Consider the following 27,217-nt stretch of genomic DNA (forward strand, 5'->3'; position numbering starts at 1 on the left):
GTGATTTCTAAGTTTTCTTTACAGTGTTTACATGCTCTAGTTTTAACTAAGTGAAACATAATATTAAGGTATTTTAATAGTTTCAATGAAAAAAAAAAACTTAGCTGTAATGCAGTTGAATTAATAAACAGTGTGTACTACCTCCTGAAAAATAATTTTACTCAGTAGGTGACTTGACCCTTCTGATATTTTAATTGCTCTTAATAGGATTATCTCTGCATTGCTTACATAAAACAAATCCTTGTTTCAACAATTTTTTAAAAATGTGAATGAAGGCAATTGTTATGAAAATCAGCGATAATCACTTTTTAATAATATCTAATTGACAAACTGATAAAACTAAAAAAAAAAAATTCAAAGCTTATTATACATGTGTTTTAAACTTCATTCTTATTTTAAATTAATTTTACTTTCTACGTCCACTGAATCAAACTCCCCCTCAAGACCTTGTGTTTCTCACAAGTCTGCATAGACTAAAGCACTCAACAGGACTCCAGTTAAAAGTGAGTGTCATAAGGACTATAATGATTCACTTAAGTCTTTACAAAAATCAATAAAACATATACTTTCACTTGCTCTGCAGGGCACTAAGATCATTAAGAACTAGTTCAGAGGCATCATTCATGGAAATATGAGGAGTCATTGATTCTTGAAGACTCCCTTGTCATTGTAACACAGTCATAGAAACACAGAATGTTTCTATGCAGCTGTGGGCTGCACCTCATTTAATACATCACACAAGATCAAGAATTGCCAGAAGTTCAATATTAGCAGCATTGACTGACAATCCAAAGATATTCACTGGGTTTATTCAGGTGACAACGCTATCATGGTTACTTTGTATCAACACCTGAAACAGATCAGACACAGAGAATTGCTTTATGGACAAGAAATGTATGAAATAAGAAACTTATACAGATATACAATTCAAATCTGGCTAAAGACACTTCAGAAAATATAAAGAAATATCTGTACGCATTAGGTTTTGCTTAATATTCTTGTATCAGTACTACGGGAATACTAGGGAAACCTGAGCATGTTTTGAAAAGTATCACTACTGCTTACGGTAAGGATATTTACTATAGTGGAGGTAAAGGCTTCATCCTACAGATTGGCTTGGTATGAGTATCCTTTGAAGTTGTAAAGACCATTTGATTCTGAGCCTAGAGGAAAATGCAGGCCAAGAAAGTCAACTCTCGATCTACATGGCTTGAAACTCTTCTGCTGCAGGAGAAATCAGTTAATCTACTCCCATAACACTGACAACCTGTTTCTCATGGTTTATTAAGCATAAGGAAAACAATCCAAACTTTGCATATCCTGAATGACAGACTAGTTCTTTCTTCTTATGAAAGAAGGAATTCAGCTTTTATGAATTTACATCTCTTGAAGAGACAAGAAATCTCTCTCCCTCCTGTTTCTACTATCATCTCACCAGACTGAAATTGCCTGCCCAACCTTAACGTATCCTCCCAATATGTTCTGTAACTGATTTTATGCATCATTCAATGAATCCTAAAGGAAATTCCAAAGTTATTGTGATGGGTTAAAATTTGATTTGATGCATGTTACTGGAATTGCTGATCTGAAAGTATTCAGATATGGTATCTTAGGTTTATGTGCATATACAAACTTGCAACTTTTATAGACTCAATATTCTAGCCAAGAAAGTATTAGCAAAAGTTAATTTTGAAGCATGTTTAGAATAGAATCTCAGAGTAAATGAAACGCTAATTTCCTAATACCCTCTTGCCATTTTTAGATTTTTATCCTATTTTAAAGATTAAGATTAGGACGACATAATTAAAACAGTTGTACAAAAAAAATGTTTCCAAAAGCAACAGAAAGCACAGCAGTCTAGAAAATATGATCCAGTCTCTCATCTAGAATGCTACATCACTGTTTAAGAAAATATGCCAAATGACCTATTCCAGTTATGTCTTGATACGTGATGATATGACACCTACAGCTAAGATATCTTACCTGTTCAGGCATTAATATGAACACAGTTATTCGCTGTGCATCCACAGCAAGAATTGTTGTTTTTGCAGCAATAGTTACTTTTAAAAAATCCATGAAAAATGTCTTATTATTTTAAGATAGGAGGAGAGAATACATTAAGAGTGGCTTATGCAAAAATAAAGGAGAAATGAGAATCTAGAAGATCATTTAGCTATATTACCATATGTACCTCAACTGAGATACATTAGAATTTTAAAAACCTCATGGACTCACAACTAGTTTTTTCATTTAATGTGCAACACTTAACATTACACCTGTATCCACTGTAAACTGAACAGAGAATAAGTGGGTTTATTCAGAATATGTAAAATAAGATGACTCTCAACAACAACACTGATGTTGTCAGTAAATAAACACTGCCTGTGCTTCAGTTATAGATGATTCATTTTAAAAAAGAAAAATAGTTCTTGTTATGCTAACATACTGTTAATAACGACTGTTGCAGAATTGGACTGAAATGTGTAGGGTTTTTAAAACAATAATAGCAGGAAACAAGATTACCAGTATGGATGCAACATTGATGGGATGTGAAATTGTCTCAGAATTTTTCGTAGAATCTCACTGTTTAATTTTCTGAAGTTAATATATTTAGATGCACATAATTGAACTTCAAATCTTCCAGAATTCAAGTGTTGAGTGTTTGCAACAGTGGTGAGAAAGGCATTTAAGAAAAATGTACAAAAGAGCCAAAACCCACAGATGGAGCAGGAAAAAAGAAAAAGCATATTAAAGAAAAATAATAATTAAAAAAAAGATATTAACAGAAAAATTCTGGAAGTTACTTGAGTTGCATGAAATTTCCCCTGTCACTGTTATTTACATTCATTTTTAGCTGTGCTTACCCATTCAAGAAGGGAGAAAAATATAATATGATCTACCCTGTTTCTTCTGCAGAGACGGGTTGTTCATCTTTGCCAAATGTAATGCACCATTCCCAAAACATCTCTCTAATTTTCCTGGTAACATCACATTAACATCAGCCTCCTTATGCACATTGCCAAGACTCTGAACAGCTCCAGTTTGATACTTCCATGCATCCTGCCAACTTCTAGGCATTTCACCAACTTCTTCATGACATGTTTCTGTACACTGGAAATTATCAACACCAGGAATATATATTTTAAAATACGTTTTAAGGATTTATTTTGTAGATTCTGGAAATGCTGACTACCACAGTGAGTGAACCTATGGAAAAAAGGTAATGAGAGATACGTTTGCTTTCTACAGTAATTGTCTTATTACATTAGACCTGTAAAAACAAACAGAGAAAGCCACCTGGAACTCTAAGCTGGTGATGCCATGGATCTTGCATCACAGGCAAATGACTGTAGAGAAATCACTGTCTTTAAATTATGGAATCACAGAATTGTTTAGCTTGGAAAAGATCTTTAAGATCATCAAGACCAACTGCTAACTATACAATGCCAAGTCCACCACTAAACCATATCCATAAGCACCACATCTACACATCTTTTACCTCCAGGGATGGTGAATCAATCACTTCCCTAAGTAGGCTGTTCCAATGTTTTACGACCCTTACAGTGTAAATATTTTTCCTAATATCCAATCTAAACCTCTCCTGGTGCAACTTGATGCCATTTCCTCTTGTCCTATTGCTTGTTATTTGGGAAATGAGACTGACAGCCACCTCACTACAACCTCCTTTCGGGTAGTTGTAGACAGCAATAAGGTCTCGTCCCCCCAGCCTCCTTTTCTCCAGGCTTAACAGCCCCAGTTCACTCAGCTGCTCCTCATCACACTTGTGCTTCAGGCCCCTCACCAGCTTCATTGCCCTTCTCCAAACTCTCTCCAGCACCTCAATGTCTTTCCTGTAGTCAACACAGTATTTGACGTGGGGTCTCACCAGGGACGAGTACAGGGGGGACAATCACTGCCCTAGTCCTGCTGGCCACACTATTCCTGATATAAGCCAGGATGCTGGTGGCCTTCTTGGCCACCTGGGCGCACTGCTGGCTCACATTCAGCTGGCTGACGACCAACACACCCAGGTCCTTTTCCAACAGGCAGCTTTCCAGCCACTCTTCGCCAAGTCTGTAGCACTGCATGGAATTGTTGTGACCCAAGTGCAGGAGGTGGCACTTGGTCTTGTTAAACCTCATACAACTGGCCTCAGCCCATCTATCCAACTGGTCCAGATCCCTCTGTATGGCCTTCCTACCCTCTAGCAGATCAACACTCCCACCCAGCTTGGTGTCATCTGCAAGCTTACTGAGAGTGCAAGCAATCCCCTCATCCAGATCATTGATAAATATATTAAACAGAACTGGCCCCAATACTGAGCCTTGGGGAACACCACTTGTGACCAGCCACCAAATAGATTTGACTCCTTTCACTACAATGCTTTAAGCCCAGCCATTCAGCCAGTTTTTTTAACTCAGCGAAGAGTACTCACATCCGGGCCATGAGCTGCCAGTTTATCCAGGAGAATGTTGTGGCAAATGGCATCAAGTAATGATTATATTTAATTAGTAGGGTAGAAGATGTTCAAGTGAAAGTCTGTTTTGCTTGTTTTCTTACTTAGACTGCTTCATTTAAACATCAATGTGGTTTTGTTTGTTTCCAAAACAGAATTATCAACAGCACTGTATTTATTCATTTGAGTTTTGGGTTAATTATAAATTTAGTAGCCTACTTTTCAGTTTGGTAATTATGTAGACAGAAACAAGTAGTATGAAGGGACTATTCTGCTGAGAAGAACACTGAATGTTCCTCTGCTGCAGCAGCATACCTAATGAGCAGCAACTTCAGAGGAGAGCGAGGAAGCAATGTGATGGGGCCAGATAAGCTACAAACTCCCACAACAGAGCTGTACTTGCAACTGTGAGCAGCCTAAGTAATGCTTCTGAATAGCACAACTGAAGTGGAATTTATCAAGCTAGGTAAAACCCTTCAAACCAGAATCCTTGTCCCCAGGGAAATGTTTCGAAAAATACCCATAATTTTAAGCAATCTGCTCCACACTAAAGACAAAAAGATTGCTTTTCAATAATACCTTCGAAAAACATTTTCTTCAGGGAAAAATTTAAAAGAAAATATATGAAAATGATACTCCATAGAAATGAAACAAGGAGGTTGACATCCAACAACCTCAGTGTTTATTTGCAAATCAATAATCACTCCAAAAAATATCCATTCAAATTGTACATATAAACAACCTCACACAAGTTTGCCATATTTAAAAGAAGTATTTGGGCAGCCTCTCTGGTTTTCTTCCATTTAAAAACATAATAAATCTTTGCTTTTTCTTCTAGTTGCTTTCCCAGCTACACAGAGGCTCAGTTGCACTTAGAGTAGGCTCCATTTTTTTGTTTTCCTCTTCCCACTGTCTTTCTTTCAATCTCTTCTTATTTTTCCCCAGCCCTTCTTCCGTTTTTATTTCTCTACCTCACTACTCATACCAACTGACTCTATTAGTTCTACTTGTCCTTTCTTAAAGAAATTGAGATATAGTATTTACACAATAACTCTAGATATTGAGGTGAGCACAGCCCGTTTCTTTTATATCTGGAATTCATTTATTTGGATTTATCACTGGGTGGAGCAAGGGGAAGAGGGCCTCATGGTTACATCTACCTTGTGTCTTGGGGGCACAACTTAGTGTGCTCATAATTCAGAGTTTGCAGGAATGAACCCTTGCTGCTTCCTGCCTGAATTTTGGGCAAGATGTACCCATTCCCACATGCACATCTCCTCATGTGTGGGATGAAGGGAGCTGTAATATCCCAGCAGGTATGCTAGTCTGGACAACAGGGAGATCATGACAATGAGCACTTTATTTTACATCCAATGTATTCTCTCAGATATTTTATTCAGATTTAGATCTTATTCTTAACAATAGTACACCCTTTAAAAGATGCCATTAGACTATAATTTGCTGTCAGAATAGCAGGAGTATATACAATTAAGTACAGAAATATTAACCAGATTGTTTTCTATTGCTACCAACCTTTTAATTTGTTCCAAGGTGAGGAAAAGGTTGTTTTCAAAACCCCTACTTAGACTCTTCCTTTTGTGTATCAAATATGTAACTGTGATTATGTCTCTTCATGTTTGTCCTGTAGAGGTTGTCCACCAAAATCCAACTATGGACCCAGACACTGGGTCCCCATGGTTTCTAGAAACCAAAGAGTCTATAAACCACTTTTTAGGTCACTTTTTTCTGATCTTACTGTATATTTTTTTTCCCAAGACCTGAAGTAGCATTCACTTATCTGTAATGTCAATTCCTGACACCTCTGGAACACTTCCATAGCTTAAATACAAACTTTCCCAGCATCCCATGCAAGACTGTGCAGTTTTACAGTTTATCTTCCCAGTCATGCATAGAACAAGCCAAGGCAGATACAGATTTAAACTTTAAAATCAAGTATTCACATATTTTTAGAAAAGTAAACATAGTCTCACTTCCCCCTATTCCAGATCACTCTTCTATTTAGAATCCCTTAGGATCTGGGCTTATGAAGCTGAGCAATCTCATCAGGCTCCAGATACAGGAAGATACAGCTTTCCTGATCAGCTTCTATAAAACAAATGTTCCTACTGAATGACAGTTGATAAATGCCCAATGTGGAAAAGTGCTTCTCCTTGGTAATGCTTTTCACTAAACATGGTTGAAGACAAAAAATAAAAGGAAAGGAGGCAGGGCAGAATGGGGGGACACATGAGGTGGGGACACAGACATGACCGGACATATAGCACAAAGATTAACCTTTGCAGACTAACATCAAAATGTAGTCTGAATTTACAAAATCAACCAGAATCCACAGCTCTATAGACAGAATCCATGATCTATCATATCACAGTAACACAGCTGTATGTTAAAGCCACTCTAAACACAAATCAAAAAATCCATGTGGTCAGGAGAGAAGTATCCTGTAACTGATAATGAACAATAGCAAATACCCAGGGAAGAAAACACTGGGCAAGCACATAGCTATAGATCCCCTGAATTCTGTCTTAGCACCCATCAGTACAGTACTGTCTGAATCAGAGGCAGTTTATGGTGGTGACACTAAAATAAGGAGTCACAGGAGTAAATTATCTGGGAAGAACAGGAACACAGACAAGCACCAGCTGGCCTGTTAGATTAACAACTCAACAATTCCACTATCTTAACCTGTATAATTCCTTAACTTGGAATGGAAGAAGTAGTTTCCCATGAGGAAGAAAGAAAATTATATCCTGTCGTCATGTTTGTATAATTATATGATGTTAAAGAAAAAAAAATCCACACTTCTTTTTTTTTTTTAAGGAAAAAAAAAAAAGCTTGAAGTCACAAATTTTGTCTAGGATTTTGTAACAATTATGACCCCTAAATTAAAAACAAACCCTGCTCCTAAGCTATTCATTTCTAAGGAACTTATTTTGAATATTATGGTTTAAATCTGCAAAATAAGACCTTCAAAGATTAAAGAGATTAAACTAATGCTATCAGAGGAAAATAATGGTAGTTATTAAGGTAACCACCAATTCACTCCAATGATATAAGCACAAAGTCAAAGGACGAAGTTTCCTGACATATCTATCTACTCACATGTATACAAATAGAAAATCCATTTATTAACAACTTCATTATAAAATATAAATGAAATAAAGAAAAATGATTGCCTAGGGCAAAATAGGACCAGGCTAAATAAAAAACCCCTACGGAGTTGTAAACATAAAGTTTAGACAACTTAATTAGAATTTGTTTTAAAGCAAAAATAGAAAGCTTTTCATCAAGATCTTCTATATAAACCATCTTGATTTCCCCTCCCTCACCCTCCCCAATGTATAACATATTACTTATTACAGATTGGAAGTTCTACCTAGACTCAGTCCAATTACCAGTTTCTTTGCTTTCCTCAGGCCAAACTCACTCACTTTCCCAGGCTGCTAACACCAATATACAATTTTTGTTTCACCTGTTACTTAACTCCCATCTTAAATGTAATTGTTTACTGCCTGCTAAGAAATTAATCCTAGTGTGTATATGTCTTTGCACTCCTCTTTCTTCCAACTTTACAGGTCACCATTTGCATCAGAATTTTCTCAGCATGCATCTTTCTGGGAAGGAGGCCTTCCCTACCTTCTCTTTCGCAGAGAAGTGACCATATATTCTCCACAAACTATATCAGCATTGACATTTAAACTAAAATTATGCCAAAAGTTGAGTCAGTTTAAAATCAGTTTGTCTATGCCTAATAAGTCTTTCTTTTGATCTAATCCCAAGATGGGTAAGAAAAACAAGTTATGCAGAGAAGACCTGATATTAAAGAGAATTTTGCCTATGAGACTATATTCAATTTCTACCTTGGATACTTTCAACAGCTTCTGATTTGCAAGACCATACAAATTTCCAGTTCTTGTGAAAGCTGCTGATTAGCAGTCACAAATTACTGTAAACAGGTTAACTTTCACAAATCTCTCAGTAATAACTTTGTCCTTATATTCTACATGAATGGGACACAACTGAATTTCATGTATTAAATGTAGTTCTAGCTAAACAACAAGAGGGTTAAAAGGCTGAATTCCTTTCAATGAAAAGAATATTCCATGGTAACTGGGCCAAGGTTGCCGATTTACCAAAATCAGGTAATGCCACCACATACTGAAAAAGTGATGATGAAAAAAAAACCAAACAAATTAAGAACCAAACAAACACCCCCACCTTCAGATTTAATGAAACTCTAAAAGACGTCTTCTCACACTGACACTTTAAAGATCAAGTATATTCTTTGAATTAACCGCTGACAACACTTTTCTTTAAAACGTCTAAAAAACCCTTAAGATAGACACAATTAATTAACCATGAAGACTGACTACTTTCAAACAAAGACTTTTCAATTTGAATAATGCACAAAAGGCTGATAAGTACCAATAAACATATAGGGCGATTTTACACTACATTTTCTAAATCCTCACAAGAAATCTAATGAGGAATAAAGTTAATCATGATCTATTACAAGACCAATTGTAAATGTTTAGCACATCACCAGCACAAGATTCACCCAGTACTGGAAATTAGGAATGATAAAAATGAAATGAAATTAAGTTGAAAATAATGTTTTCCATGGAAACAGTGGCACACATAAGTATTTGTGAGTGTTATTATGTGATAAAACTGACCTACAAATTAATTTTTTGAATTTTAAATAAAAAAGTTCAAATTATGCAGCCTGTGATGATGGCAAATTCAAACACAGAAACTAGTAATGAGTGAATGATAATTTTATATGAAGTTTTTAAAAATACAATGTCAATAAAACTGCAGGCTGCAGAGGCAGACATAGGCAACATTAACATCAGAGGACTTCCTAGTAAAGTTAAAAAGCTGTATTTACTCAGCATGTGGGGGGAATATTTAGCAGAGCATATGCATGAAATTTAAGTCTGAATTGGCTTCTACTATGAAATGATGAGCCATATGGTTAATGGAACAGCAGCGAATGTCATTTACTTGAGCAAGGCTCTGATGCAGTTGCTTGCAGCACTGTTGGGCCCCAGCTCGGGAGGTGTGGACTGCATGAGTAACTTACTGCATCTTCAGGCTCAAAGGGCAGTGGTCAGTATTTCACAGACTAAAGGTCAGTTCAGTTCAAGTGGTTTCAATACTGGGCTGATACTGTTTAACATCTTCATTGGTGACTTGGATGACAGGACAAAATGCACCCTCAGAAATCTTGCAGTTGGTACCAAATCCACAGGATCAGGAAGCACACTTCTGCAAGCCTGTCCTTCAGGGGGATCTTTATAAGCAGGAAGAATAGGCTGACAAACTGTGAAATTCTAGCAAGACAAATCTAGTGTCTTGGACTTGAGACAGAATAGGCCCATCTAACAATACAGGGATTCGCCTGACTAGAAATCAGCTTTGCAGACAAGGATCCAGGTAGACCACAAGCTGAACACGAATAAAGGAGTCTGGCAAAATGCCTGACAGAATTCCCCTCTGCCATGTTCTGTGATTCAGTGATCTCTGCTATGAAGGAGTCTGTGACAAATTTGAATTGCTAATGGCAGTGGTAAGGGCTGCGAAAGGCAGGGGTGATCAACTTCATGCAGTCCAGCAGCATTTCTGAAAAGCTCTTAAGAGTTTCCCTCCAGCCTTCATCAAGAGTTTTGAAGGGACAGTTAAGTGTTTTACAAACTCTGCCACCAAACCTTCATGCCTTGGTGTGATTCCAGGGAGCAATAATACTAACATGATATAGTACACGCAGGGAGGTGAGGCGAAGAAAGGTTAAACTGTCCAAAGCATTCAAGAGGCCTAGGTTCCCAACATGATACTGTTCTTCACATTTATTCAAAATACAGCTTCAGTTCACTTCAGCTTCATCGAAGAGTACTCAGAACCTTTGCAAATGCATGCTTTTCTCAAAATTTATATCCAGAACAAGAGGAAGATGCAACCATATCCAGTTAAACAATTCAGCTAAATTAAACGACCTATTAGTCTGATGCATTGTGCTAGTTAGGAGCATCAATGTAAAAGCAAAGGCAATTTTGCCACTTAAAAAACACATGTTTGTTTACCATCAGCTTTCTCTTTTTTCTTATTGTAATTATCTGCTTTGTTCACTAAGCACCTTTCAGCTTCAATAATAAGAGGCAGAGGTCTTAACCGACAGAAGCTAGTTTTACACTATACTTCTGATTCACTCTCCATTCTCTGTACCAAATAATACAGGAGCACTAACGCATACGTACAAATATATAATTAAAATCTTCTTCACAATGCAGTAACAAGAAGTCAAGTAAAGGCGATACAAGCTTCTTTTAGCATCGTAATTAAAAGACTGTAATTATAAATTATAGTAAAAGGATGTTGATAATAAAAATCCCACTATGTAGAACTATTTAAAGCCCAGCTTACATGCATTTAGACCTTTAGAGTATATAAAACTCCAAATTGATCTAAGAAACATTAGAACCTGAAAGTTGCCATAGCTTCTCATCTTTCCACAGGCATCATTCACTATTCCTGCAGTGGACTCCACAATTATTTGGTGGCAGCCAAGAGAAAACACCAAAGATCATGGCTTTCAAGTTTAGCTTCCAAAAGAGTGTTTGCTAATTACAGACTCTTCTGAATCTTTCTGCTTAGGAAAATTCTTTCTTCCTCTGTCCATCACTGTATTAAACTGTCTTCCTGAGTACTTTGTCTCTTCAGTAACTCTTGCCACCAGTGCCATCATTTACCTACTTTATAGTTACTGTTGATGAAATAAAATGAAATTAATAAGGGCAGTCTCATCTGAATAACACACCATCTCAGAAAAACTTAGTAGTCAGAGGCTCAAAGTGGGTCCATAAAGCTATCAAAAATATCTTGCTTAGTTAGAAGTCTTTCTGCTGCAGATTGCTGTGCATTACATCATGCAACCTACAGGTTGCACTGTCCAGATATCTACTTTTATCTAAAATAGTTAAAGATAACTCAGCTATTTGTAATCAACCTTGTAGCCTGCAGCATAAATATCAAGTGCTTTGACTGATATATTGTCCAAGATGCAATGAATTTTTACAGCTCCTTATTTCTAAGGCATCTATTAAATCATTGGGAAGCAGAGGACATAACACCTCAACTATTACCAAATGTCCTCTTTCCAGTAGCCTGCAAAAACTTGGTTCAAATACACAAATTTTATCAACATACAAGTTCAGTATATTCCGAAGTATCTTAAGGTAAATGTGATCAATGAATGCTTCCTTATTAGTTTTTCACATTAAAAATTGAATAGTTAAAATGAACCTCAAAACTTCTGTAAATCTAGACCACTGTTTGTAATGCATTTGTGATGAAGAACAAATTTTTTAAAATTATAACACTATCTTATTCAAAAATAGGCCTAGAACCAAATTTTGCTACGAGCTATGCTTGTACTTTATATTGGAAACTACATAACTTGGAATAAATTCATAAAAACAGCATTTGGGTAAAAACAGTCAGTAATGTGTATCAGGAATAATACATAATTAAAAAGGCATACTAGTCCATCACCCTTTATAATGTTCTCTGTTTTCTTCTTGAAAACAAATTTCTCAGGAAATGGAGTTAGATGTTTTCCTATCCAGATTACATGGAAGTGCTAATTCACTGAAGTAATAGTGATAATTGGTTTTGACCTTATTTATTGTAGAACATGTTGTTGAATTTGTCTAAACAAAGAATGGCATTTACGCAAAAATCAATTTTTGTATGTTTATTGTGTTTGCACATGACTAGTTCTAGAAAAACCATTTTACTTAAATGCTAAGAGTTAGCATAAATATTTTCAAGTAATTTTACGAGTATAGATCCAAACTTAATGCTCCTTCTGTTTATTGCAAATACAGATGCTGAACATCAATACTGCATATTTGCAGTTACCTTGAATGAAACATTTAAAATGCAATGGTTCAATCTATGAAGTATTTCTGGAACTAATCAATAATGAAATGGGAATTTTAAGAGGTGAGTTGACAGCCCTGGTAACTCACAGTTTTATGCACGAAGATTTCAGTTTATAAATATAATAATTTGCCAATTCTATTTACTGTGTAGCTTCATTTCACTTTCAAATTTCAAAGCTTCTTTCCCAGAATGGTAATATAATTTCTAAACATTTAAAATCTCCAGACTTATCCCAAGTTTTATAACAACCCAACTTTGTAAACACTGCCTCCTTGTCCAGTTCTGTCAGGAAAATGACAGGGCAATATTCTAAAATATAATTCAGGATTCAATTACTGGAACTGCAAATGTAGTTAGAAAGCCTGAAGCATAGCAGAACTACTATATTTCCAATGCAAAAAGAGGAGGGACATGCAACTGCTATTGAACAGTTCCCTGCAATCTCAAGACTAGAGTTACGAAGTAGCTCCTCATAGAAATCTGTAACATAGAAATAAGCACAGATGGGAGCAGTTTTAGGATTAGAGAGATTCTGAAAGATCAACTGGCTGATGTGGCACATTCTGAGAACAAGGACTCTGTGTATTCCTGTCTTGGCTTTGCCTACCTGGTGTTTCCTCAACGTCAAAACAGACAGTGGGCTATGCACATAAAGAAGATCAGCACGAACGTTAAAGAACAAACTCAAGATAGACTGGACTAAACTGTCATTCCTAGCACTTCGGTCTTGTATACTACAGTCTTACTCACAGTATTTTCTGATGTATCCTTTCACAAACAATGTGCATCAGAGCTCTTGTCATGGGCTGAGAAATTATCTTCTTTAACTTCTCCACTGAAGGAGTCTGTTTTCAGGTCTCTTGTGAAGAAAAGTCACCAGTGAAGTTCTACCTGGACCTCCACTAGAACTCATGCTGTTCAACATCATTCAACAGAAGGGACAAAGAAATGAATTGATAAAATTTTCTGAGAGAGAATTTTTGGAGAACAACCACTCAGGTAGTCCAGGTAGGAAACATAAAAGCTGATTTGCTTAAAGACTTTACTTAAGACACTGGCATGCCAAATTCTATAAATTCAATTCAGTATTCAAAGTACTGCATGAAGGAAAAAAACTCACAACCTGTCCAACCTTGTTTAGACAATGATGAGCTCCAAACTAGTTATTATTGCTTAGGTATCAGGCTTCAAGAGTATAATTTGCAGTTTTACAAAAACATCTACTCAGTCTTGCCAATATGACCACAAAAGGAATTAATAGGCAAAGACTGGTACTCAAACCAGAAAAACCTTACGATGCCACCGTATACATTATGTTTCAGGAGCAACTTTATTGTTTGTTTTTTGTCCCTCCCTTGGTTCAAAGAAAAAAAAAAAAGCAGTAAAACTTGAAAAAGAATAGAGAAACACAACAAGAATGATCAAAGGTGTGGAAGGCTTTCCATGCGAGGAGCAATTAAATGACTGAGATTTTTCAGAATGGAAAAGAGATGACTACGAATATATGTCAGGAACTAAAAAACAAACAAACAACAACAAGAAAAACCAAAACTAACCAACCAAACAAATAAAAACCCCAAGGCATCTGGGAGATCAGGAATACGGAACAATTATTCATGGTTTATCATACAAAAACTAAATAAACTAAATGGAAAGTGTGCACAATGAAGAAAAAAAAAAATCTACTTATTCTATTCAGAAGTCATTACATTGTGAAAGTCTCTGAAATGGAATGTTGTAGACACTCATTTCACATGGGTCCAAAAAGCAATCAAATTTACGAGTGAGGCATCCATCAAGAGCTATTAAAGACAAGCAGTCTCCAAGACAAAAATCACTAGAGAAGAAAAAGTACATTAGAGGAATCTTACATGCTTTTTCTTCTTTTGTAATATTCCCTATGCACTCTTAGAGCAAAGAATCTGGACTAGATACATTTGTTCTAACCAAGAGAAGTTGTTGATATGTATATCTTGTTACTCAAAGTAGACATTAACTCAGCACTTCATAAGCACAAACAAAACATGAATCTTTGTTTAGTGTCAACTATTTCTTAAATAGAGTGTTCAGTAAGTTTTAAAACACTATAACTATTTCCTCCAACAAATACATCTCTACCATATGTCTAGGTTGGGAAGAATTATAATCATAATGCAAAACAAATTAAAAAAAAAATGACACTTTCTCCAATCATTTATTCATGGCAGAGTGGCAACAAGATGAATTATTTGGATCTCTTCCCTCGTAGGCAGTTTCCCAATTCTTATACTAAATAACTACACATAGAAGGTTAATGTGGTTTTCTCCTACTCTAGGTTTTCACTGTTTCGCATATTTTTTTAAAACATTTTGAAACAATATTGCACTACATATACTTCTGCTTCATAACCTTTGTATGACACATTATTTTTCACTACAGCTAAAATTGTGTTTCCATATGAATCACTTGCTAACCTACTTAAAATAAGATTTGATACTCTGAGAGCATGATCTCTTTAGAAATCTGGCTTGAGAATCTATTGACAATTTAATTCTGTATACAACACAACCACAGGAAAATTCTGTTAGTCAGTTTCCTTATTTCCTTTGGTAGAAAATGTTTTTTGTTGGAGGTTGGAGATTAAGAGTGGGGTTTTGTGTGTTTTTTTTTTTTTTTAATCCAAAAGCATACAAAATACATGTGGATAATTGCACACGTGTTTTTATGCTGTATATAAAACACAGAATAGTCATCCAACTAAATAAGGGCTCCAATGATCAGAGGGAGTGGAGTCAGCATGATATACAATTTCGCCAAATATACGCAACCCACATACACATAAATGTTCCTACTCAATTCAGCTCACATGTATCTCTCTAATGAATACATAAATAATTATTACATGCAATTATGAGATGTTTGTTTCTGAGCAATTAGAAAACCAGGAGTGATGAGGAGCAAGAAGCATCACAGTTTAGAGTACCATTATCTGAGACCATAAAAATAGCTTTGACAGACTGGAATATTTCATGTTCTTTCCCCCTCTAAATGTACAGTTGTCAATATTTATATAGAGTTGTATTAATAGCAGCTTAAATTCTGGGGTGCCATATTCCTTAACTGTGCACACATCCAAATATTTTTTGCAGCAACAGCATATGGGAGGCTACTTGCAAACACTTAAGAGAGCCATGGTATATTCACCAGGTAAATGTTTGACGACAAGACATAAAGACTTACTGAAATTTTTAAAAAATACTTTTTCATGCATATCTTCAAAAATATCAAAGAGTTCTATTACTTTCCAAAACTTAAAATAACAACATGTAAATTACATTTTCCTTCATTCAATATATGACTTCAGAAAATCAAGTTTTCAGCTAGTCAGAAGTAACAAATTTTCGTGACAGAATCCTTTTATGTCAGCACCTTGTGAATGCACTAAAATGACTGGCATTATTTAGTATGTGTACTAGCAATTGTTACAAACTAGACTAACAGGATTATTAGATGTGCTATATAACAATATCCTGCCTTTTAAAAAACTTCATATATTTTTCTTCCACTGAGTGTTTTTTCAAATGCTTTTTAGATATCAATATCAATCACAAAACCAACCCTGTCTCCCCTGCCCCCACTCCCAAAAAGTTAAGCTTAAAAGAGATCTTCTAAGGATTTTTCTTAATTTTAAGTATTGCCACTGGCTATTTGATGAATCCATTTATTTTTTATAAAATAACCCCAAATTTATAGATAATTGGCATGCTTCATTAAGGGCTGACAGTAATTTTTTAAATCTTTCTGAAGGTAGAAATCAACTTTTTATACACCATTAAAAAAACCTAAGTTGAAAACAGAAATAATGCATGTCATATTTAACTAATATTGCAATTTCCCTACCCTCAACAAACTTTGTAGCTTTAGATCTTTTGAATGAGCTGAGCATTGAAAATGTACTAGAGAGATTACTTTGACTTAGGCATAGGCCTCTCCTCCCTGTAATTCAAAGCAGCTAAGGAGATGCAAGTTAGTAGGATAGCCAGACATTTCTGCTTTCCAAAGGAATGTGTCATGAAGCCCCCTGAAAATCACTGCCTTTCTATTTTTTCTCCTTTACCAGGTTTTATGAATGAGCTACAAAAAGTTTTTCACATACAGGGTAAAAAAGCTCAGAAATCCCATGGCTGCTCTGAATTTCTCCCTCTTATTCCGTGGCATCCTTCGGCATATGGGTCAAGAACAATTATATGAGGACAACTTTAGCATTTAATTAATCCTTGTTGACTTGGGAATGCGGAAAGAAAGACAAAACAAATGCCTTAAAACATTGACTAAGAAGAAACGAAACAAAACGTTATTGAAAGTTTAAAAAATAAATAAAATTGAGGCAGAGTATATGATAAATACAAGACAGACAGGAGAATGGTCCACCTCTCTGAATGCAATGAAAGCATATTCCCACCTGTGAAGATCACTGCAATTACTACAATTTGAGTGTCCCTGTAATAAATGCAGACATATTAGGAAGAGTATAACAGCTGGTAAGTTGGATCTTCTTCTCTGGCCTATTATATGTCTACTCATGCTATTTTTCCCTTAGGAAGTCTGAAAAATGGAAAAGAAAAATATGCCTGAGTCGCCAAGCAAGGAAGTCTTCCAGTTCTTTCCAATACTTCCAATCTTTTCCCTGGTCAGAGCCCTGCAGCAACTTCAGAGCCCAGTAGTGTGGAACTGGCCAGAAAGTACTCCCAAAACTGACATAAAGAGGGCATTTTCAAATAGGAATTCAGTCTTAAGTGGGTCCCTTGTGAAGCACTCATCAGATTAAACTACATACCTACATACTTTTATTTAAGAGCACCTGTGTTATTCATACACATATCTATGCATACAATATACAATTTTAAAATAAACTATTTTCCTTTTATAAAATAGGAAAAAAAGGTAGGAAACTTCAAGTGGTTATTGAAGCATTTAATTTAGGATGCTGAGATACATAATTTCATTTATTTTTATTTAAAATGTAATATATTAACAATTTTCATATGGAAATTAATTTTTCCACATTGTCTTTGAAGTTTTCTATAAAATATTTAGATCCAAATATTTCATTCATTGTTTATTTCAGCCAGCCAAAACCAGTGTCTTATTGCTAATAGAACAGATCAATGTGCTAGAACAGTTGTAAACTGCAAAAACATGCAACATACCAAAATGCACTATGGAAGCACAATATTAAAGAAAAAAATCAAACTCAGCAACTATGGAAGAATACTATAGTAAAACTCGAAATTGTGCTATTATGTTTTGGAAATGAAGTTAGTAATGAAATTTCCTGAAATAAGAACATTTTGCCAGAACCTAATTAACTATGAACAATGAACTAAAAAGGTTTCTTCTCCAATATATTTCTTTGCAATGAGGACATGTTTGAGCTACATTTTCCTTATTGTATCTAATGGATATTTGAGGGTATTTGATAAAAAAGTGTTCCCAATATAGTATAATACACTTTTCTATAACACTAATGTCTACAGCAACACTCACAGGCTTTGCAAAATTGAAATTATATTTTTAATAACCCCATTTACAGCATTTCCAAAGTACTTTCATATAATCTAGGTGCAAAACTGTCTTCAGATTCTCTTTTTATAGTGTAAATGTCAGATATGCTTAAGAAATCCAGATATTGCCTTTTGCAATCTTCTTCTGACTGTAGTATTTTTTCTATTTTTATTTACCCAGATGAAAAAACAAAACCAAAGCAAGCAGAGTAGATGAGTTATTAAACAAAAAAAAACAACAAAAAAACCAACAGCCTCTTTTGGGAATGCTATTCCTTTGGACTCCATAGTAGCCTGAGAGGTATAAAGACAACATGTTGCAAATTTTTTAGTAAAATTACTTAGCAACACATTTCTAAAGTGAACATTAGAGTTTGATATTTAAAATTCACCAGTAAACTCAGCCTTGTATGGAGCATAAAGTAACACAAAGCAGCTCAAAACGTGCTCGAAAGAAATCAATTGATTCTTGGACAGAAAAAGCATCTTATTTATTCACTTTTCATCTGAAATACCTGAATTATCTTAGTGACCAAAATGTTCCCCTTTTGATGACTTGGGGCAATGAATTAGAACCATCTCCAATTTCCTTTTTCTTCTATTTCTTAGTACAACTGAGAAGTGAACTCTGAGTCTTATCATGTTATAGCAAAGTTCCCTCAGATTTCAAGTTAGCAGTACTTCTGGTAGAGTTTTTTAATTTTCAAAAAAATATATAAATTTAATGCTGAACTAATAAATTGTTTACTTCAACATGCAGTAATTATCTTTTTTTATTAAATGGATTTTAATTGGTGCATTCAGCTGTATGGAAAATAAAAGAACTGTCTGGGCACATAAAGAAATAACTAATAAGCAGTTTTGAACATTTCACCCATGTCTTACATTCAGAATAATACACTGGTTTTTTAAGAGGAAAAGGATTTCTCTACACTGTTTCCTAAAGTCAAATAAAAAAAATTATTTCAGTTCTTTTTAAAAGAAAGGTAACTTGTATTGAGACTTAATATCATGATAATACTGAAAATTATTTTAGAAATTATGCTTGAATTAATATTTATTGTTGGCTAACAGTGTTTATGGCAAGTTACTCTGGAGGTTGAAATTGCTCACCAACTTTAACTATGAAATCCAGATAAAGAGAGAATGCCATGGGTGCAAAGGAAATAAGTAATGCAATGGTTATCGAGGCTTTCTTATGAAATAATATTTTATGAGCCTATTAATATTCTTTATAGTTCCAGAAGATTAATTCTTCCATGAAGTAGAGATACTTAATATTCTCACTTGTGGATTAGCTACTGATTGTCTCCTTTAATGAACAGTCATTACTCCTTGCATTCTGATGGTATTTTCTTCTCCCCTACCACCCCTCCCCATTATGGAGAAAGAGTTCTTCCTTTAAAACTGTTAATAAAGGAAGTAGTAATTATAAATTAATATTTTAAATTTGCCTTGAAATGTTCCTTACAGTATCTACATAATGGTGTTTGTAGATGTCACAATATCAGTCACAGCCTAATCTTACAGGTACACTACTCTGCAAAGCTGAAAATATTCTCAGAATTAGCAGGATAACAAAATAAATGCAACAATACTGTAACTCACCACAGATAAGTGATTCCCAAGGAAGAGCTAATAGATCAATTACTGGGAGACTTTGCTAACCATGACTAGATATGTATAATTGCTCAGTGTTTATTTTTTCCTCAGTATTCTGTGTCATTCTCCATAGCATCGAAATAATCTCAAAGGCATACAAGACTTCATTCTCAGGCATTTTGAGCCAATAACAAATATTATGCAAGTCAATCTCTACCAATCCTCTCATCTGAAACAACCTACATTACTGAGCTGAGGAAAAGCTCCCAGGTAAATGCACTAATGGCAGAGGTCAGCAGAACTACAGGTTCATAATTGAAATCTCCTAATTTCCTCATTATTTCCTGATAGAGAAAGATCTTGTGAAATATTTTCTCATCTGCTCATGCAAACCTAATATGGCCTCAAATTTGTTACTTGATTCCCCCAAAATATGAAAAAACAAAACAAAACAACAACCCCCCCACACACACCCCCTTTGGCACCTGGCTTTAACAAAAGGTCAAATTGTAAACTTCCGGAACTGCAACTCATACATTTAGCATCACAATGTAACCATGTTTTATTAGTACTCCATTTCTATATATCTGGCTTTAGGAAATAACAGTTTATTCACACTTTTATGTGACTGGTTCACTTTGACACTTTTTATCCAGTTGTTCAATTACCCAAGTCAGTGAAAATATTCTGCAGCCCAGGAGACACAGTAGCAGGGATACATAAAATTATGAACATCATACTTCATTAGAGCTTCATGAAAAGCATGTACAATATCTGATCTTTCAGCATCTCGATAAAATCTTTTGTGTTTATCCAGAACGAGGGCAAAAATCAGGCAACATTTTAAAAGAATAAAAAATTTCAGCTGCATGATACTGCTTAAGTATTATCAAATATTTAGAAGGTATGTTAAAATCAGTTATCTCCTACATTGATCCCAGATGTGAACAGGAAAAATGCAGCAACAGCTCAACAGCTTAACATTTCCCAGAGGACATTGCCAAATAGTCACACCTGAGATTTTTTTTTTTAAGGGTCCTTTTTACTCAGAGATCTTTTTAAATTAAAATATTTCTCCTTAAAAAAAAAAAAAAAAAAAAAAAAAAAAAAGACACAAACACCACACCACAGAGTCTTACTGGGGAAGCACCAAATAAACACGTTTAGCATAATTTGGAAATCACTTGCCATAAAAATTAATCGATTATGACATAGTGACACGTGACAAATTTCAGGCACACTACTTCATTCCATGAAACAATATTTCATATCCTAAATATTTACATTTTTGAAATGATCAGTTTAAAACTCTGCCCACTCAATAGAAAAGGTGTTATTATTTTCCAGCTGTGAATCTCTAAATTGAAAACACATGTACAACAGGTAGGAACTCAATGGATAGATTAGGTTGAGCAGAGAACTACTACCACTAAGTCCAACAGCTCCTATTCAATATTAGGTTAACTTGTATTTTCAGACGTTAGTGCTGAAATATAATACCCTCTGGAACAATCTGATACTCGCTGGTCGTTGCTGAAAAGCAGTTAATGAGAGTAGGACACAGAATAATACCTCTTCCTCCCTCAGAAAAATCTTTCCTCTACTATTTGTTAACCTGTTTTACTATTGAAAACTCATCATAGTTATAAAGCTTCGACTCAGATTCCATATTAAATACAATATTTGGGATCTCATATTGAAGTCACTGGAAATACAAATTCCATCAGTATTTTTTCAGTTAGGTCTTGTGGGCTTGAGGATAACATACAGAATCCAGTGGGAAGTCTCATTTATTTCAATGAGTAATTCAGTATAGATGTAATATTTAGATTTTTTTTTTTATTATTGTTAAATTCTGGCCTACTTTGCTTTGGAAATAAACATTTCAAAAAGTATTTTTGAATATGCATCTGTAATAATTGCATTTGAGAAATTAAAATAAAATAAAGCTATCATAATGAAAGCAGTGATGTCTTAGAAGCATTTTTGAGGACTGAATCTAATAACTAAGCATGTGATCATAACGAACCCTGTATTTATGGGGACTTCTTGCTGCTTGCCTTTCCATATGATTCAAAACACAACAAAGCACCAAGTTTGACAATCACATTAGGCACTGGCATCACATCTCCTAAAAGCTAAGCCTGAAGATGATTTCTGTAATTTCAGCTCCGATCAACTTTTGTAATAGCTGCTGTTATTATAGGTTATATATCACTTCATACGAATACCTCAGCAATAAGGAGTGCTTGAAATTTGAATCTGGTATCTGTGACCTGAACCGCATTTCAAAACTCAAAGTACTTTAAAATTTATAAAGTAGCAACATGTCCAGAAACAATATACATGATCCTGAATAACAGCTGCACAACAGATTAGATAGTGTTAATAGTGATGAGTGGTACCCAAAACCACAAGAATTTCCAGTGAAACTGTAAAGCATCACAAATAGAAAACGGGACTATAAAATTAGGTCGTATTTTATTTGGCTAGCTAATTCTTTCTGACATCTAGTGGTAAATTTTACACTCAAGTCCTCAGTGTGGCGGCCTTCCATGGCCTCTTTTCTGAGGTTAAAATCAGAAATAGTTCTACACTAACAATAGAAAATGTTTCTGAAAGATATCTTTTGTCTTCATTTTATGTGGAATGTCAATTTTTACATAGAGCATTTATTGCTATTATTTACAATAAACTTGTTATTTGTATTCATTGTATTCAATCAGTTCTATTCATAACTGTCTAAATTAGCATCATTCTTTCTACTGCAATCACAAAGGGAAGTGCCTCCATATACATCTGCATCTGCTGAGTGATCCAACAGAATAATTTATTAGTATTTACTTGCTTGTGGTATGCCTTGAGGTTTTACAGCCACCGTGAAGGCCACCTGAAGTACCTGCTATGAAATTTCATTTTAGATGGTACTTTAAAGGAGGAAAGCACATAAGATTATTTATTTTAGAAAACACCACTAAAAAACAAACCAAAAGAGACAGTATTTACAGCAAACACAGGATTATCTTGATACCATAGCAGACATTCCATAAAGAAAATCCTTGAAAAGTAAAGGAAGCGTATGAGTTGAGTTTTAGTTTATAGAAGATAAAGATTTAAAGAATCTGTATTCCCCTTTCCTAGCATTTAATTCCATTATCTTGGGCTTTCCACTCCTTCAGAAAAAGTTAAATATATTTTCTCCCTGTCAAAACAAACAAACAAACAAATCCACATTCGCTGATAGAAAATCCTTTAGCTTGGGGGCTGTCTGGGGAAAGAAAACAAAAAAAGAAAAACAAAACATTAAGATGGAGCTGGATCACTTTTGGGACAGAATTTTACATGATGTGGCCAAAGCAGTAGAGGACTGAATCAGCTGATTCCTTCAGTTCCAAGCTCCCAAAACCTAGTTAAATCTAAACTTTCTGGCTTATCCTCTTATGTTAATGGAATGGAATCTCCGCATACATTATTGATCTGGTTAAACTGTTGTGGCATCTAACAGACAGATATCTAATAGATAAACACTACAGCACAAAAAAACCCCCTCAGAGTGTGAGTTAAAACAGCCAATACCCAGAAAGCCACATCAGCTTTGACAGCATGTAAAACACTACAGAAGCCAGTCAGCATTTTCATCTGCTTGTAACATTTTCTGAAGTTGGACTTGGCACAAACCTTCAAGGAAAAGAGCGTGACCTGTCAAGTATTTTCTTTCTTTGTTACTGCCTCAGCATCTGACCTTCTGAAGGGGGAAAGGGATTTTTATTGCACTGCATAGTTATTCATATTTGCTTGTCTTGTTTATTTTAAACTCATTTTGTAAGATAAAGTAAGACTGTCAAAAGGAATTCACAGAATGCAAGCAAACGTATATATGTATAGATACATATTTATGTTCATGTTAATACCTTTAAAATAGGCAACGGTTAATCTTTGCCCCTAAGGTGCTTTCTTTTCTACCACTGAAGAAAAAATAAACTTGCTGTTTTCTGTGGGGAACTCTTCATAAAGTAGTATGATCTACAATAATGTTTAATTCTGAATTTTCAATCTTTAGATGACAGTCAAATTTCTAATTAAGAATGCCAACGAAAAAAATTCCCACCTGCAAATGCTAATGAAACAGTACTGATAATTAATCCCACAGATATGCATTCATGTTTAAACCAAATGTAATTGCCTAATCTTTAAAAAAGAAACCACTTTAAGGGAGTAGGTCGTTCAACAGCATAGTGAAGATGGTTTTTAATCCTATCCAACTGTGTTCAAAATCTTATCCAGGTGTTTTTATATACCATTTGAAGTCACAGCTAGAAATGTGCATGCTAGTTGTATGCTTAATTATTACTATCCCCTTTCTAGGCTCAGGCTGATGACAGAAATATCCCTAATGATGCCTTCTCTCAGATGTTTTCCAGCCAGCCTGCTCTTTTTTTTTTTTTTTTCCCCCTCATAGTTTCTTCTCTGGTACATGACCCTGTGTTGAGTAAAGGATGCTGATGAACAATAACATTTACAAAATGAGAGCTGTTTAATCTTCACCAAGTTTGAATATGTCTTAAAAGTATATTTTGTTATGTATAGTAGGTTACAGCAGCTTTAGGTATAAACTGGCTTCAAAATTACCCTTGAGGAATTGACACATGTAAAAACCGTGGTGCTGTGACCCATATCACCTAGTCCTAGCATTTCAGTGCTATCCATATCATCTTAGATAATGTATGGCTATGTTTCTATAGCTGCCATGTAATTCTGCATGTTTTGGTAAGTCAGACTTGTATCACAACTTTTAATAAAGAAATTAAGGTATTTCCTAGTGTTTTGCTGGTACAGATGAATCAATTTCTCTCACTGCCACAAAGTCCTAACATCTCCCCTTCTCTCCCTTTATCTCCCTTATTTATTTGCTGTACTGTCCTTTTCTTCTGCATGAGTTATGGTCTGACCCTTCACTTATTCAATTCAGGTCACCCAGCTGGCCGAAAATAAGCAGGATTGCGGGTGGGGTGTGGAGGGTTAATACTTTTCTGCTGATTTAGTGACTCGGAGGAGAGACTGTGAGTGTCAGGACACTGCAAAAAAGGCAGTCAGATAATGTCAGGAAGCAGGATACAGATTTTTTGAGGAGCATTAAGCCATTAGTTCAGCCAAGTAGTATCACAAATTCAATAGGCAAAACTAGGAAGCTTTCAGGCAGTCTTTCTTGATTATTAATTTCATGTTTATTCTTATTGCTTCCCATGCAGCCATTTTTTTCCTAATACCAATTCATTACTTTTTAAACTCTATAAGTAGTTTTGGATCTTTTTTCATTTGACATAATCTAAAGTGGCTGAGAGCTGTCAGCTGGCCAAAGATAAAGTACAGGAAGACTAAAGCAACAGGCTGTAATGACTCAAAATGAAGATACATTAATGGACTAGTCAATGCATAATCAAACTATAATTATAGGAAGAGCTGAGCACAAACTTGACATGCTATGCTGCCAGGTTGCTGAATATGGAGTAACAGCTATTGAAACCAAAGTCAGATTTCAAGATTCATTCTTAGATTTGAGGTAGACAAGAGTGCAAATCATCAGTTTTGATGTGGATATAACAAAATATATGGAGATATCTTATATTGCATGTAACATACCATATGAAAGCTCTCAACATCTTTCTTCTTTCTGCTACTCACTACCATGTTGACCCACACCCCAGTGTTTTGGTCAAGATGTTCATATGTAGCGTACACATGTCCCCAGTCACCTTTGACATTCAGAGAAAAAATACCTGGCAAAATTACTCCATAAATCTATATCTCTCCCCAAGTCCTGTGAAGACATAAACCACCTAATAGAAGTGGTACAATTGTGGCAATGTTTGTCAGAAATGGTCTTATATGCACTCATAAATAGAGGGTGTGGGCAGGAATTCTAGCTTTTTCAGTTCCATCAATTATGTCCTGACCACACTACTTCCCACTTGTGCACAACATGGACTTATCAGTGCATATTGGCATTGAGAAAGATTATCTATGAATTCTTCAGTACCAAAATCCCTCAGAAATCTGGACACTAATGGATTTCTCATTGATTTCGGCTACGACATTCTCTACTATATTATGACTGTTAAATTGTACTTATTGTTTAAGTACAACATCAAGATGTATCAAGATTTTTAAATAAAATTAAAAAAAACCTCTTTTAGAAAAACAAGCAAGAGAGAGAAAAGAAAACTGCAAGAATAAGCTAATCTTTGTACTTACGAAAAGCTCTATAGAATTCTTCCAGAGCTAGGTGCTTGTCACTATTATAATCATCGTATTTCAGCAAATCGAACAGAGAGCAGTCAGACAGATCCTTGCCAAGCTCATCCCGTTTTATTACCTGACAAGAAAATTATAACCATGAAATTACATTTAAGCTCTTAGAGTTCTCTGGTATAATTAATTGTTTCTAATAATCATTTAATAGATCATTTTAAGGTTGCTGTGGGGCAATGAACTGCAACTGTGTAAAGTCAGGGATTTCCAGTTATGTTCTAATTATTTATTGCAGTTTTCAAAGTTAATACTTTTAGTACAGACACACTGAGATTACACAAAAGTTTTTAGAATATATGGAAAATATATATAATGGGGCCAGACAGAAGCACTATAAAAACCCTGTGAATGTACAGCTGATTTTACTTTACATGTATAAGAATGGTCACTAAGAAATATTCAAACAGATTTGAAAGAGTAATTTCCCAAGTACATGTTGTAATATATTTCTCCTCTCAGTCTAATTCCTAACCACAAAAACCCAAATTCAGATATTTTCAAAAAAAACTAAAATAAACTTCTACTACCCTACTAATTGTATCGACTTCTTGCAGGATTTTAACAAGCCTATTATCTTCCCAAAGACCTTTTATAAAAATTAGGTGACCTGAAAAGACTCCTGTTTCTCAATGGGGACACATACACTTTATAAATAGATCATAATTAGTAGCCCGTACATTTAACTCCAGTGAACATTTCCCTGAGAAATGTTCTTTAATTTGTGCACTATTCTGGTTTAAAGTCTGTATGTTGTAGACATCTACCTCGATTCCATCCAACGAGTTTCTAAGATATTGATAGCCACGAATAATTCAGAGTTCTCATATTACATGGCACATGTACTGAAAGCACTATCACATAACTGAAAGAATCAAATGTAAAGCAACTCCTAGTTGTCATCTTGCAGAGTTTAAACTTTTGTACCAGGCACAGAAAAAGTAAATATAACTGTAGTTAATTCCTTTGCAAAATACTCTTCCTATCCTCTACCTGTCTCTCAAAATACCTGCAAAACCATTACATTTCTATTATCATATGATAACTTCTGAAAAACAGGGTATATAAAGGCTTTTGTGTTTCAGTTGTTCTACTAAGGAATCAGCTAGAATAGAAAGAAATGCATTATTAATATAAGTAGAAAATTTCTAAACAAGTAAAAGAGAATAAAAGGAGTATTAGAGCAAAGAGAAAGGACACAAACATTTTATCCTGCCAGAAGTAATCTTCTATATATTACTATAAAAGCATTATAAAAAATAATAACCTTCTTAGTACATTAGAAAGTATGAAAACCATTTGCAAAGAAAAATCACCACAAAAACAGCTTTAGCTATTATTAATTAA

At 34.9% G+C, this 27,217-nt stretch overlaps 1 protein-coding gene across 3 annotated transcripts in view; it reads right to left on the reverse strand.

The window, feature by feature from the left end:
* The window catches only part of FSTL5 (follistatin like 5), a 274,054-nt gene that overhangs the window by 99,839 nt on the left and 146,998 nt on the right, over positions 1 to 27,217 (reverse strand). For all 3 annotated transcript variants that reach the window (XM_065633872.1, XM_065633873.1, XM_065633870.1), the window contains exon 5: positions 25,817 to 25,937. In XM_065633872.1, the coding sequence (XP_065489944.1) occupies positions 25,817 to 25,937 (121 nt within the window). The remainder of the gene's footprint in view (positions 1 to 25,816; positions 25,938 to 27,217) is intronic.

This window comes from Caloenas nicobarica, chromosome 4 (assembly GCF_036013445.1).
Source record: "Caloenas nicobarica isolate bCalNic1 chromosome 4, bCalNic1.hap1, whole genome shotgun sequence".
NCBI classification, from domain to species: domain Eukaryota; kingdom Metazoa; phylum Chordata; class Aves; order Columbiformes; family Columbidae; genus Caloenas; species Caloenas nicobarica.